The sequence below is a fragment of the Amia ocellicauda genome, chromosome 19 (genome assembly GCF_036373705.1).
Source record: "Amia ocellicauda isolate fAmiCal2 chromosome 19, fAmiCal2.hap1, whole genome shotgun sequence".
In the NCBI taxonomy this organism is placed as follows: Eukaryota; Metazoa; Chordata; class Actinopteri; order Amiiformes; family Amiidae; genus Amia; species Amia ocellicauda.
This window is the reverse complement of record NC_089868.1, coordinates 18,750,573-18,766,910: the sequence shown is the minus strand read 5'-3', so window position 1 is coordinate 18,766,910 and position 16,338 is coordinate 18,750,573. Positions and strand designations below refer to the sequence as shown.

At 39.2% G+C, this 16,338-nt stretch overlaps 1 protein-coding gene across 1 annotated transcript in view; it reads right to left on the bottom strand.

The window, feature by feature from the left end:
• Nucleotides 1–6,391: 6,391 nt before the first annotated feature.
• The window catches only part of LOC136714612 (BMP/retinoic acid-inducible neural-specific protein 3), a 41,446-nt gene continuing 31,499 nt past the window's right edge, over nt 6,392–16,338 (bottom strand). Inside the window, exons 7-9 of the mRNA XM_066692201.1 lie at nt 9,973–10,209; nt 9,230–9,452; nt 6,392–8,358 (exon numbers count right to left, since the gene is read on the bottom strand). Of these exons, the coding sequence (XP_066548298.1) occupies nt 7,242–8,358; nt 9,230–9,452; nt 9,973–10,209 (1,577 nt within the window). The 3' untranslated portion in view covers nt 6,392–7,241. The remainder of the gene's footprint in view (nt 8,359–9,229; nt 9,453–9,972; nt 10,210–16,338) is intronic.

Below are 16,338 nucleotides of genomic sequence, written 5' to 3'. Positions count from 1 at the left end.
GTGTCCTTCGTAAGATTATAATCCATAGCGCCTTGGCACCACATTTTTCTCAACATGCGTGTTTTTCTTCATCTTGATATCATAATCAACTGAAGATGTTAACTTAATTACCAACTCCCTCATGGGCAGGTGAAGTCGTTAAAATGGAAGTGCATGACAACTACTTTATTAGTACCCATTGATTTTCCGTTAAACTCATTTGCAAGTGTGCATGTTCACATGCATCCCTCACACAACAGCCGGGCTCTGTCTGGAACAATGCACTCTCTCGCTCTATGGATACTTCTTGTTTAGCCTTTCACTTATTGGCTAAACAAAGTGATATTTTAAATATGTCGCACTTAGTTATTCATCAAAAATCATCAATTTTAATTGTCAATAAAATGCTGACTTTTCTGTTTCTCTTAATCTGATAAACGTCCTCTTTTATGTTAAATAACTGAATTAAGAATCCAAAGCTAAGCGTACACACAGCAGTTTAGTCACAGACTTTTCCATCTATTCCAAGGAACATTTTTTAATTAACTTTTGTAAAATAGATTTTCAGAAAGGAAAAGCACTCCTAGATTCAGCATTTGGCAGAAATGTAAGTGGATCATTAGCATGTTTCTCACGCATATATTAATGATATACTGCTGTGGGGCCGATCACGTAGTATTCAGCTAATCTTCCTGAAGATTGATTTCTTTTTTCTGTGTCTCTAATGTAGAATCCATTCATTTGATCTTCATTGAAGTTATATTTAGTTTTTTGACCACATTGTGTTCATTATCCATATTTAAGTAATCTCTGAAGCAAATATTTTATGTTTTAGATCACTAAAACAATTTTCTATCTAGTAAATGCACACAAAGGCAATGATGAAGGTGATAGCAACAGTATTTGGAGACCGAAAACAAGAAAATATTAATTTAACAATCTGCCTTGCTATTAGAGTATTTGAACTTCTTTTTGTGGAAACATTTCTGAGAAGTACATACAGTATCAAAATTAGCTTTTGAGACCACTAAGTTCACACAGAGATAACAATTAATTTGTCTAATAATTCAATATTATTCTAAATCTCTATTCTGAACTGTGATGCTACACTGCTGTGCCAGATAGAAAGACTTGACATTCACAGGAGTCTTTGACAGCAAGCTGAGAAAACTTTCACTATAGCGTTGAGTCCACCCAACCCCAGCATCTGCTCGAGCAGTTGAGTGTTGCTCCGTGGGAAGGCCGGTTCCCAGCTGGCTAAGACATCGCCGGTGTCGACACTGCAGATGTCTGCGTTGGCCTCTGAAGGTGGGCTTTTACTGTTTAGGCCACTTAGGAGCCAAATCTCCTTTTACTATAGTAACATACTGTAAATACCTGTGGAAACTGTGGAAAAATCTATTCATACATGATGACAAAAATATACATTCAAAAGAGGGGTGTTTTTCAGTAAGTGGGTAGAGTGAAACTGTTATATACTTGTTGTGCAGAACATATATATAAAATGCAGCACTGAAAATATAGAGTGCTGTTGATTCTCTTTTGGGGCCTTTTCAGATTCGTGGACAGTTTGGTCAGCTTCTTCATCTTCCCATTACACACATCATCTGTTTTTCTTCTCTTTCTTCTGAAAATAATGAAAAGATCAGCATAAAAGCTGATTAGATTGAAATGGAAATGGAAAGTGGGGGGAAACAACAGCCAAAAAGCAATACATAAATAAATACATAAATTAATAATAATAAAAAAAATCTTCGGCATATTCATCATTTCCTTCCCAGGCAAAATCATTCATTATCACCCTGAAGGCAAGCTTAGTAACTATTTGCCTCAGAGGAAGAGGTCCTTGCAAAACATATTTAGTTACTGACCTAATCCATGAAGCGTTAATTTATTATCTTACAGCAAGCGATTCATTATCGTCTGGCTGAAGTGGAGAAATGAATTTCCACTTAATGGACTACAATTCTCCTCGGCCACATTAAATATCAAGCTGACAAATACAAGAAACGTATCCCTAAATGGATTTTGCTGCAGGTTTTCCTTCAAGGTGTGATGTTTGTGTGTTTGTGTGTGTGTGTGTGGGGGGGGTAGTTAATATTGTACATACCAAAAATAAATGTCAACCTGTAGCAAATTGAATGTTTGAAATGAATTCATGTTGGAGCATGAGCATTAATATTCTTGGCATGCTTTTAAAAGTATCAGTAACCTCTTCGATATATCCAGAGCTTTGCAAAAGCATATCAAGTCACAAGTCATCTGTAATCGCAATATTATTATTTAAGAAATCCAATTAAGCCCCAGAAGGAGTAAGACATTATCCAGTTTTGCTATTACAAAGTTGGATTTAATCCCCTTAAACTAATATCAATTCATTTATCAGCAAAAGCCAACAAGAAATAATTTACCCTGAACAAACAACCCACACAATTTAACCATGGAGAATACAGATTTTATATACTTTCCCCTAGTCTAGGTTTCTTTTGTTATAGAATTACAATCACATTTAAATAGAAATAATAATCCAATTACAGGCATTGATATATATCCTGTACACAATATTTTAAACTCATATTAGTGGGAGAGCTAGCAATTTAAAGTTTCTGGATGTTTGATTATATTTTTAATAGCGGTCCAATAAATAAGTGGTATTACAGTCTAGGGAAATTCATGTTGTATGAGGTTTTTATGAGTTGTGTTTGTTAACATAAACAACAACTAAAAGGAACTACACACTAATCTCCGTGCTTTTGTGCCCTTCATGTTTGGAGGGATTGAAGAGATGGTGTTGTGACATCATTGATCGGCTTCGCTCTAACCAGCAGGGTGAACATGTTGGACAGATATGACTGCAGACAGTAAATACCTTGAGGACAGTTTGCACAGTGACACCGAACACCAGGAGAAAACAGGGCTGACATGAGAGGAACAATTGCTGCCCTGGTCCACACAGACTTCCAAGGATGCATTCTTGAGGTTGTTTACCAATATTAAACATAGATAGTGGTCTGCAACGTGTCTCGTGTAACAGATTTTTTTTTAATAAAATACTGTTTAAACAGTAGCAGTGCTTCCTTTGCCCAATGAACTATGAAAGGTTGATTAAAACGTAACCTTGCACTGCCGAGGAAGGGTAAGGGATGTTGTCTTTCCTCGCTTTTATTTGTTTAGAGTGGCTCATTAGGAGCAATCCGATGGAAACTGGTGTGCAGGCCTAATTAGACTTGCTTTGTAGCAGAGAAATGAAATATTCAAAAAACATCTAATTAGGAACCAGTGATTAAAGATAATGGCTACCGCTATCAGTGGCCCACTATCAGTACTGAAGAGGCAATGATAACCTTGAGATGATGGAGCTTAATTGATATGGTCCATAGTTTACTTTATTCCAGTATCGCCTCACCTAGTCATTAGGGGAAACATAAAACGATTCGCATTTAAAGCCTCTAGTTGTGTTCTCTAACAACTGAAATGCCAATATACATGTATATTTATCATCATCGAGTCTGTCCTCTGGAAACATATTTAATGAATCACTAAATAGCACAGATGCCACTGAAATGCTTTGTCAGGGAAAAAAGCCTTTTTACTTTATTAAAAATGGGCTCCACCCTCAGCACATTTTCATCACAGTTTGCCAATCTGTTTGTTCATCTTCGAAACCAATGGGAAAAGAAAAAAGAAAACGGTGCTCCCATCAACACAGGTCAGCACAGAGAGACCCCACTCGAATAAAATGCAAAGGACAGTCCAGGATGCCTTTCATACAATCTTCAAAGTGCACTTTCCAAATTAAACACAGCATACCTTAGAGTCATATATGTAGACAGACAACCATTATAATAATACAGTTCAATGAAAAAGAAGTTCTGATATTGGTCTTGGTGTCATTCAGCATCACCCGCCAAATCAGTGCAATATAAAATATTCATCAAGGATCACATTTCCAACCCTATACACTCTTAAGAGCAACATATAATAAGAATTCACACAGAACAAAATGCCTCAGGCTAATGATTCATCTTTATGTTTGTACATTAATATTCCATCTCCCTAAGTTGTCACTTTTTAAATATGTGCATTACACAGCCTCGTTAATTACATTCTTTTTAAAATGATGTAAGACTTACTGGGTACAAATGATAAACTACTGTTTAGAATTCACCACGCATTTTTCACAATTATTACTGTACATACTAAACAGAAACACATGCTTTAATCCAGCAGGATGAATACTAAGTAAAGGCCCTGGGGCTGTATTTTATTATTAATTACACTTAACGGTTAATTATTATTTATTTTAATACACAAAAAACACAATATGCTTCAATGCAGACATGGAGAATGGAAATCAGTTGGATCCCAGTTCCAATCACAAATACTATTTTATTAGCATCACTATAGCAAATGCTATATCCACTTATTGATATTTCCAAGTTGTCTTTTCAGGCACCTTCGCAAAAAATATATTCTGTGTACATTCATTCAATATAAACCGAAATTATTGTCTTCATACACCCCTGTGATCCCCGACTGAAGTTTTGCTCTTGTGTTGTATTGCGCTCCCTCAAGTGTATATTAGGTAGTGGATAGACCAGGCTGTTAAATCATATTATATTAGTTTCAGTAAAAGAGTAAGTTGTGTTGAAGCAGTGCAACAGTGTTTTTTCCTCTCTACTGTAATATGTGTTTTGAGGATGTGGGGGCCGGGGAGCAGGAATGGGTTAATCCACATGCCTGACATTACACACATATTGATGGGGGAGTAGAGTAGCCTATTATTTGTCATATTTGTACAATAATTTAGGGATCGTAATTAGTTTTCTGTGCTTCCTTTTTTGTGAGCTGTGCAATTTGGCAAATCAAATACTGCTTCTGAAAAGGGAATAATCCTGTTACTATCGATTACCCCGTGTTTAAAGTGCTGAACAGTCCACTTCAGTGCCTTGGTGAGTAAATGCAGATTTGGAAGTATGGCTTAGTTTGTATTACAATAAGACCCGTTTTAAGTCACAAGTTATCTGTCTGGTGTGTTTCTAATACAAGAAAGCTAAATCTAAGACCACTTTGGAAACATTAGTCAGAGAAGTAGTTTCTGCTCTCTGATCTTCAAAGAAGGCTATATGTAGGTTGTTTTTTCTAGTATAAGGATAATTAATAAAACTAGAGAATTGGTTCCAAGTAATCCCCAGCCCAAGTTCAGACCTGTGTTCATTGTATCTTATATGGAGATCTACTCCCTTGCAAATTATATATATATATATATATATATATATATATATATATATATATATACTCACTTTAGGAGCTTCACTTCTTTTAAAACATTCCTTAGGTAAACCTTTCTTAAGATATATTTTGAAATGTCTTTGCATACCTGTTAGTATCAATTTCCTTCAAAGTGAATCACTGGTGTATTTATAATAAAAAATGCCACCGTTCTCCAAATAGCTTCTTAGGAACAACAAAAGTGCAGTGCCAAGTAAACGCGAGATCAATTAATTTAAATGAGTGAATGATTTATTTGGTGAAAGCCAGATATCCTCGTTTTCTCCATCAACTTTAGCCTGCAGCATTTCTCAGTAGGCCTTCGTAGCATCTTCACATTGTCTGGAACTCCGAATATGTTTTTCATCAAACTTAGTCATCATTTCTCTCTAGGAGGCATGAATTCTGTGGCTTTCAGTCTGAACATTCACCGAAATTAAACAAAAAGCTAATAATCAAGGCTGCTACAGGCTTTCTGTGCACTGTTGTTGGTCGCACAATGGCTGATGTATTTAACTAGAGTTTTCTGCACTTTGACCCATTGTTCACTTTTCAAAGCGTGGAAAACCCACCGTCTTCAGAGTTCTGATGCATAGATGTGAAAGCACTACTGTAAAAAGAAAAATGAGTAAAAGGAGGTGGCGGAAAGCTGTGAACCTTGACTGAGTGCACATTCAATCCTGAAAAATGTGACTTTTTCCCAAGATATACAGTCTCATAAAACAGTTCATGCAGAAATATAAAACAGCTGGTACTGAATTTTAATATCTCCGGAGAACAAAAAGGAGCACAAACTTCTTTGGATAGATTTTTTTTTATTGATTTAGTCCTTGGGTCTCTTTATGTCTCTCAATAACTATATAAATCAACTTAAAAAATCGTGGTTGTCCGACACTGCCAGGGAGAAAGTTTAAAACCTGGCTAACTGTAGCTCTAGTAAAAGGCAGCAACTTACCAGCAATGGAGAAAAAAGACTGATAACTGGATACACAACACAGATTACAGAGCAAATAGCAAAAAACTGACAATTTGATTTTCTCTGAGCAGTGTCCTGTTTGTGTTAGTTGCAGTTGGATACTATATAAAGCAATATGGATGTTCGAAATAAATGTCAGGTGTGTATTAGTTAAGAGTAGGTAGCTTCTTTAGGGAACAAATTGTTTTAATTAAAGAAAAAATTATTCACAATAGTCACAATAACTATTATCAAATTGTTTTGTTATTGGATGTTCAAATTACAGTATTTTAGAATCATTTTACATCAAACATGTTCTGTTATAGAACTACACTTCAGAAGTAATGAAATGTATGACCCCAAACTGAAATAACCATGAATTACTGAGGGACACCTCTAAAACAGACCATCAGTGAATATGGTTTAGAAAAGCACAATAATTGTTAAACTTGAATCAATATATCAAAAACCATTAAACCACATCGTTGTATAATTATAGTTAGTAACATTAGGGGACACTAGATTATTTAATCATGAGGCTACAGCACCAAACCTCTAGTGATAGTCAAGATCGTCACATTCTCTGAAGCGTAACGGTACAATGTTGTTTCCAGCACAAAGTCATCAGAAATTAGCTGAATGTCAAAGCAGTTCGGATATCATTTCCAAGGGTGCTGGAAAAATATCGGAACTTTTCCTGCAACACGTGTCCAGCGAGATACTGTATAATCACCCTGCAAAAGTTGTACACAATCATTTTATTCATTTACATATATTATATATCCTTATATGAGCAAAAAAAACTATATTTAGTACCTTTTCACTACAAATCCACTAACAATGGCCACACCACCTTTGCTTAAAATGTGAAACAAAGTCCATGTTTGAATTTGCACACAGTTCAACATATCTATTCATATTCAGTAAGTATTTGAAGATGGGTCTTAAGTTCAACCCTGTGAGGAACTCCCCCGAGCCCTTAAAGACCAAACACCGACACAAACGGAGAAGCACACTCTGGTTCTGCTCATGCCAGCTAACTGCACAGTTTGGCCGTCTCGTAATCCACGGCGTGGGGGAGCTTGGCTGAAAAAGCCTGCAGGGAGTCCCTGATTCTCACCACCTCGCTGGCTGACAGCTTCAGCCGGTGGCGCAGCAGACACGAGAACAGATCCAGCCGATGTTTGCCCAGGGGGGAAAGCATGTTCACGCGGTCTCGGATCTCCAGCAGCTGCAGCAGAGCCGAGTGCTGGGAGCCCTGCGTGTAGGGATAGTCCAGCTGCAAGATGAGGTCCCGGATGGCCTCTGGGTCAAAGGGCATGCTGTACCCGTAGGACTGGACACTGTTGATCTTCATGTAGCCCAGGTTCTTGGAGGGATCGATAAATTCCAGGGGCTCGTAATAAGTGGTCTCGTTACCATTGGAATTGGTGGACTTGATCCGGCTCCTCAGATAGATGTGGATCGTTTCAAAGAAGGTCTTCCACTTGTTGCCCAGCGTCAGGGTCCAGTTGGTGCACTGCGGGACGCCCTCTAGTGTAGTCCTCTCCCACTCGGGGAAACTGTTCTCGCCGACGGGCAAGAACCAGCTCTCGGAGTGACTCCCTCCAAAGGGGTTGATGTAGATGGAGAGGACGGGTTCCAGGGTACTGTTCCTGGTCAGGCAGATCTGGATGGTCAGCCCCAAGAGCATGTGGATCAGGTTGGACCTGTACTTGTTGCTCTTCAGCGTGAGGAGCATGCGCTTCCTCCAGGATGGGTCGAACCAGCTGTTGAGCCTCATGTCGTTGCTGATGAAGATGGCATGCACCTCGATGCGGCTGTCGTGTTTCTGCAGCAGATACTTCATCTCCAGGTCCTGGAAGTCCGTCTCCAGGCCCAGGTAGTGCTCGGGGGAGTCGGACACTTCTGGGCGGCAGGCACCGAGGCTGAGCACGTAGCCCGGATTGCAGCTGCCACAGATGGCCAGGCTCTCCTGGGCGCACGAGGAGCAGCCGGGGCCGTCCCCCAAGCGGCATGGCAGAGCACCCTGGCAGGAGTCCTGCTCCATGGTGCAGGCGCAGCTCTGCAGCTCCTCGTTGAAGGTGCCCGACAGGTTGTTCTCGTTGCAGTACAGGAGTGACTGGATCTTCTTCAACCAGTAAGTCAGAGGTCTACAGGAGAAATAGAAGTCAAGTTAAGATGTAGAATTTTAGTTCTCCTAAAATTCTGTGGGCGTGGCCACTCCTCACTCTCATCTGACCATGGATGCCAATGTCTAGTTACCGGCCACAGACATTAATTTTTACAGACACATAAAGAGGGGCCCACAGGCTCTGTTGTGTTTCATTATTGCTGGAGAAGTATAAGCAGGTAAACCTGAAATCAAAATCTCCTTGAGTTGGAGAGCATCTGTTAAGTCTCACAAGTGTAAACAGGGGAAAAGCAGCTCATTTTTTGTATAGCTTAGTCTTCTGCAAGCGCATCCTACAGAAGAAAATGAATCCCATCACAAAGCACAAAGACACATTTATTCATTTAATTTTCTTAACCCCGGCTCTGTGCAGGCTCTGACTCATGACGATGACTAATGCTGCTTTTCAATTCAGTCTTATTTTCAATCGCAGCTCCTCTGGACTCTGCAGGGTGTCTTTAAAATGGGTTTCTTAACCACTGGGGTCTTTATCTTCCTGTTCACAATGTGTATCATCGTTTTTTTTTGGACCCTCTAGGTTATACACAAACAGAATCCATCTTAAACGGGGTTCAGCACTTGATGTCTGAACAAGGGCTTGGAGGAAACATTTATGGTAACAGAGATAAGGACATTTTATCTGTGGTAACTTTCACGGACTATGATTACTTTTTAGTTGCACTAGTAAGTTAACATATAAGTACAACGACATAAAGGAAAATACACAATGTAACTGAGAATCTGATCGTAATGCCACGTTTGTTATATTTGTTAAGTGAAGGATGTATATACGTCTAATCTATCGTTCAGTGTAATACCAGCCCAGAGCACCGAATATGGACTGAACCCACCTTTCTCTGGGCAGCCTATACTGAGGCTGTTTGTCACAGCGCTTGCTGAGGTTAAACAGTTTCTGGACCATCTTCTGGGCTTTGCTGTAAATCTGCTTCATGCTGCCCTCTAGCTGCTCATACAAGTGCTGCAGGCTCATGTCCTTGGTCCAGAGCTGAAAGATTGTGGACATGTTCAGCAGATGATCGAGTGGAAGCCTCTTCACGAAGGATTTAAACTCACCTGAGAGAAGAAAACAACAAGAGTAAATGAAAGAGTGCAATCTGTTCTTACGAATTTAAGTTTAAACCAGGCACACTTTAATTCCACTTGGACTACAAGTGCATACAAATTAGAGCGAGGCTTCATACATTAGTGAAGGGGTGCTTAAAACTGTTTACACCAACCTCTCCTCAAGCTAAAGCACCTAATTAAAACAGAAGTTATGAAATGACACTGGATGTACTGTTGTTATACTGGCCATTATCACACGTTTGGGTGAGCTATGATTCCTTCAACCTGCATCATAATAAAAGTGAATAATTCTAAATTCTAACATTTCAATAAGCTATTTTGGGTTTGCAAGGTCAAAAACTCACAAGGTGACCTAGTTATTAATTTGCAGGTGCTCTTCAATAGATTCTGTAATTTCCAGAAATCTACTCATTCATATTGCCAACAGAACTGAAGCTGAATCAAGATTTCGAAACCTCTAATTTATTCATATAAATATCCTTGACACCAAGCATTGGCAGTCCCTCACCTGAGAGCTCAAAGTCCATGTTGAAATTGTTCCACACATCCTTGAGCTGAAGCAGTTTCTGCTCCATGGACTGGATATCTGCAGAAGGGCAGTTGCATTCTGGGAAGTTGGAGGAACAATGACACCAACAGTCATTGTCCTTACAGACAAAGTCTCCCTCTGAATTACAGGTGATGTAGCCAAGAGCAGCTCGAATAAAGCCGTCACGCAGGTAATGAGGAAGCAGGACCTGCAGACCTGTAGGCGAAAACAAAACACAAATACAAACATACTTCAATTTAAGACTGGGTTATATAAATTCAATGGGCGTTAAAACTGAAGACTTTCAAAACACTTTCCAAATGTGTAGAGTCAGGCACCTGCACAGCACTAGATTACATGTGAAGTATGGAAACAGATCAATATATCGAGTAAGGCATTTAAATACACCAGAGATGCAGCTTACAAGCCACATTTAAGATCCATCAATAGGAAAATGTGATGCAATCAATCATCTGTAGCAGAGCAGGCTAATTTACACAAGCAAATCTGCATACCAGGCTTAAACTCAGTTAAATTGCTTGAATTTGAAATCGGCAGAGAATTGTGGCTCAACTCTGGAAATCTGTTCAAACCAACAACAATGAAGTAGAAAAGTGTCTGTTCTTTGCAATCTGAGCTTTACCTTTAAATAAATCCCCTTTATTCCTTTAAAAGTATCCAAATAATACTGGATATATAAGTATAATGACTTTTTCATGTTTATAACTGATGTATATTTAGATTGATCTCTGTGTTTGGTGAACACTAGTCATTATTACTTTAGTCCAGAAGCGTTCTGACCCTTTTTATTCCGCTACATCTTTTGATACGGTGCTGCTGTACATAATGACTTTGCTTTGGTTAAAATGATTGCATGGGAGCAAGTGTACACAACACAGGACCTGATGAAGTCCATCTTGCAGAATAATGCATGAGCGATGCCTGTAGACATCTTCACAAGTGGAAGCTAGTGCCTCTTCCTCTCGCCCGGCCCTGAGATGAATGTTGATCTTTCTGCTCATACAAAATTCTGTTGAAAGCATCATCTGAGCATATGGCCAAGAATGATGCTGGATTCTCCGACAGCAATACTCAAGGTATCAAGCATTTGGATGAGAATTGAAGGTTTGGTTCGAGTATACTAAAATGCCACCCCAAACACTCGATCTGTTTGGTCAGACGTGAAATTAAATAAAGCCCACCGCTGAAGATGTCGGTAATTTCAATACCTCCGCTTCCATTTCTAAAATGAGAGAGTGTTTGTGTCTGCATCTCTCAGCAGTACTTCTCTCAGATCATGCTGTTAGGGTAATGTGAGACAGTTCTCCATCTCCTTGTCTGAATAGGCTTATTTTTTAAAATCTCTTCTCTACTCAAGCCATTAATCTTTGAAATTCTAGTCAGCTGCCGACAATGGCTCATGGTTAATGCATTTTTTTCCCTTCCAAAACACTATCCGCACTTGAAGAAACAGATCAGATTTTTTGTTTTCCGAGATAAAGACAGCCTTTGTCAAGCATATTCGTTTGACCCATCAACTGCACATTACTCATTACAAAAGTGATGGATGTCTTTTGTGAGATCCCTGTAAAGTGGAGGGGGACTAACCAGGGCCTTACTTACCTAGGTCCAATTAAGACAACGTATTTTCCTCTAATAATAATAAATAAATAAGTGAAACATCTAAAGCATTGTATGTATGCTAACACAATATTGACTTTTTACTCACTTGTTCATTTAAAAGACACAAATGCATATCAGTATTACATTAAATATTCTTTTAAACACAAAAAATATCAACCTTTTTTTTTTTTTCAAACAGCAAGAGGAAAGCAAGAGGCAGGGAAAACAACCTAAGCTGTATTTTTCTCACCGGATGACATGGATTGCAATTCAGATCATATTGTGTTATGCGCTGGCAGATATCTGTCACACTGTGAGTACCAGGCACTCCTCTGTGACGGAGAGAACGTTCCTGTTTTTAATGGAAGCAATGGAGAGAAGTGGATGGGCACCAGGTACCAGGAGAGCGATGTCGGAGGGGAATTCTGATGAGCTGACCGGGCCGGGTCTGTGTGTGGAGGCCAGCCAGGAGGGCAGCGAAAGTGCCTGCGCTTCAGGAAATTGGAAGCCGGTACAAAAGCCTCCGTTACACAGTGTTACTATGATTAAACGAGAGCCTAAGGACTTATAAAAATCGTATTAAGAATTTAGGCTACTACAGACAGCAGACCCATTTGTGCCCTAGGCAAACAGCAGAGACAGTTCTGTGGGATTCTGTAATGAATGGATCATAGAGAAATAGAAAGCAATAAAACTGAGCAGATGTCTTGTAATGGGGCTGCCTGATAAGTTCTCTCTGTACATGCACAGCGTGGCTGACCTGGAGAGGGAGGTTAGAGAAAATCTCCAACTTATGAAGCAGAGAGCAATCTTCCACTGATTCAGTAGATGTGTTTTTTACAGCACTGGCTGCTAGGGAACTTGGGTAACATAAAGAGCAGTTTTGCCACCAAGTAATCGCTCTTCTAGTCCATTTTGACACGGTGCAATGTCTGAAGGACACTGCTTGATAATTAAATCTGATGTAAGGCAATCTGTGCAAACCATTAGTGGGTTTTATACATTCTTGTAAAAGTCTGCAGCCTTTAAAGGAAGGAATGTGAAAATTATAATTCCACAAACTGTGAGCATAAACTAAAACAGAAGGCTAAAGAGAGAAGATAGATCGTTGAAAGCTTCTTAACGAGACACACAATACACTGATCGTATCCTGTCAGCAGGGACCATTTACACATAACAAATTAATTACCTGTTGTGAGCAAAACCGAAATCTTCAGCAGTATAGTCCTGCAAAATGTTAACTGCTGAAACGACATACATAATGACTGCCTTTCTGAATGACGAGGGTTTCAAAACCAGAAGTAATGTTTCGGTGGGTGCAGATTTCGGAAATCACAGTCACATTTAACCTCTGCGCACAGCTGATATTTCTAAATGCTAAGAAAAACGAAAGCAAGACACAATCCCCTCTGTGCCGTCAGACAAACGGGGACACGTTTTGGACCGAGTGAATGGTTGCTCTGTCTTGACGTGCCAGCCTTACTGTCGCATTTCTCGATCAATTAGCACAAAGACTGCGAGCCGTAGTGGCAGCATATCAGCGTGAGTAAAGTTGATAGGCAGGGAAGCGTCTCTGGCAGCTGCAAGCAGACTTTGCCAATTTCCATTAGATATTCCAGGGGCTGCTAACGGAGTGTGATGGGAGCAGGCACAGCGACTCCCCTCTGCATCCTAATTATGCAAAGAGACGATCGGAGGTGTGCCAGCCGAGGCTGATGAGCAGTCAAGCGATACGTGGAAAAAAGGGAATCTTGATTAAAACAGCAGATTTCATTTTATTTAAAATCGGCTGTTTTTTTAACCCCCCCCACGCAACATGAGCGGGAGAGGCGGAGAATTGAGAATGAGGATAATTCTGAGGACTTCGGGTACAATGTGTGCCATGATAAAGAACATTTTCCTTATATTCTCTGACGAAATTCCCAGTTAGGATAAAGTAGTATAGGTTGCAAAACAAAATGGTTAAACTTTTCTTTTTAAAATATAATTCTGCTTTAAAAGTGTTTACCAGCTGGGATCAAAATGAATTAGTTTACTTCAAGAGCAGCTGAAAACTACCTGCATTTTTTTTTTCCTTTAGCTGAACAGATTGCTTGTTGCATTGCGTTCAGAGTTAAGACTGAGCCAATATGCTGATGTCTGAAGCCAGACTTCCCTAGCACCTGTGCCAAAAAGGCAAAATCAACAACACATGTATTTACTGAGGTAAAAGAGACCATTTCTACATCTAGTCCAAGTGTTTACTGTATTTCACTTTTTCTAGTGCAAGTTTCTTTTGTTGCCCACAGGAATTCACTTCACTTCCTACATTCATTGTTAGTTGTATAAAAGCCTATTTTCCTGTATGGCTTTATGTTCTGAATCGATAACAACACAGATATTCAAAATGTTTTGAATTACAACTGTCTATTTAAAGGGAGATGTTTCTCTCCAACACTGAGTTCATCCAGACTAGCAGATGAGCCTATAGGATGTCCAGCTAGTCAATTTCGATACAAGTTTTATCTTTTACTTTTCAGTAACAATGTGATGCATTGTTTTTGGCATTGCATGGGAACAATGAATAACTCAAGATGTAGTCCTTATTGATACTGCTAGACAGATACAAAAAAAAAACAGACATCATCTTAGGAACCCTGGATCTAGATTTTCATTTGCCTGATGTCATTTCACACTAGGACTGGCTTTCTATTCAAGTTTCAAGTTGCCTTCCATGCCTTCGCGGAGCGTCTTTATTATGTACAGCGTGTGTGTACCTCAGCGCGAGGCGAGACTGATGAGCAGCAGAGGTGATTCTTAATAAAACAGGCAGATGTATTTTTCTTGTTAAAAAAAGCCTTCAGTCGTGTTTTGCTCGTTAATGAGAGAGGCGCTCGAGAGTGGGGCGCTCTTAGGATAGCTGGTTTGTGCAAAATGTGCAAGGTCACCTCTCTGAGTCTCAGCCTGCCATACAGTCATTAGCAAAGGCCAATTTGGCATTAGAGCAAATAAAAAGCTGCTTTGGACAAATATGGAGTATGGAGTCATATGGAGAAGTAATACTAAATATAAAAAGGAGAAGGATTAGTTTTCTTCTCTGTTTACTTACAAAAATGAAACAGTTTAATACACTCTTGTCGAAACCTCCTTTGATGCTCTGCTGAAGATGTGGTTGTCTGTAAAGGAGTAATAAGAACTTCTTAAACTGCAAAAACATGTCTTCGTTGCTACATAAAAGAACAGATCAGACTATAAAAAACGGTTTGACGCCATCTCCTTAGGAAATATTTAGAACACATTTTTGAAGTTCTTCTATATGAGGGCGTATGTGTCTGAATAAATACATATATTGTGGTGCGAGGAGAATCACAAAATGGTCACAAAATGAGAGAGTGAGTGAGAGAGAGAAACGGAAGAAACTGGTAATTGACCTTTGACTTTGAATATAAACGTTGATTGCTGTTTGCTGTGTCTTTGTTGGCATTACTGTTTTTCATGTCCGGCAACATCCAATAAAAGATGTTTTGTAACAGGGATTTGTCATCCAATGTTGTGTGCAGTGGTTGAGACAGGAATGGGTTAATAATAAACACAGAGCACAGCTGGTCAATAGATACTGGGGTCTGTGAAGGCTTTGCGGAGACAGTAGTGGAGGTATTTTCAGATCAAACACTGCGTGCCATTCTCCCCTTTGCCAATTCATATGATAATTGTGCAGATGGTTATTAGAGTGATTCAGAAAGGAAGGAAAAATAACAATCTGACTGCTAAATATGCACAGACAGAAATGAAGAAAACATCAACGGGGATTGAAAAAAATAGTACGTTTTAAAGTAGCGGTAAGGTTTTAAATGGACAGATTTTAGGTCACGGTATTTTCATAGAAATTGTATACAATTGAACATAATATTGGTATGTTACTCCCAAGGGATTCAGTGTGAAATACAATATTCATGGATTTGTTCACTTTTCAGACACTAACCTGACACTTGTTTTGAATTCTAAAAGAATAAGCTTCACTAAATTAACCACTATCAAATCAAACCTATAATGGCAAAGTACATTTTATTATTTACCATATTCCACATCCATTAGGCACAAAAAATCACTTCCAAACATTAAAACGATGACATTTCAGTGCATTTCAAGTCATTCCAGTTCAACCAGACTCCCCACTATCATATCAATTCCAAGATTTGACTTCCACCAGCCCTGGTCACCCACTTTTCACTGGATGGCTACTGTCTGGATGTGAAATTGGCTCTTGGATAGAAATATTGTTCCAGATTTGTGAGAAAAAAGCCAATACTAAACTGTGTTCCCCACCTGTCATTGTATTATTGTGGTTTTTCTTATTTTTCTTCTTATACAGCACTTATACTGCTTTGGTCACTGTCTTACATTACACACATATTGTTTTCTTTTTTGTTGAGACGCTGAAATTCGTTTTTTCCCCACATCAATTATGCTGGCCTAATTTCATGGCTTATTGGGACCCATCCTGTACATCTCAGTAGTTTTGTTACTGACACATTTTTAATGAAAGGCGTATACTGTACAGTCACATTACTTCCATTGCTGTTTATAGCCTTGTACTCATCTGCCGCCTTCATCACGAGCCTTGTTTCCCTCTCATGTTTTAATCAGATGGCTGGATTTCCTCACCTCCCTGCATTCTTTTATCTTTTTGAAAGCAAGGACGTCTTAAGTTTCCCCTACGTAAATTAAATGGTTTCTTTTTGA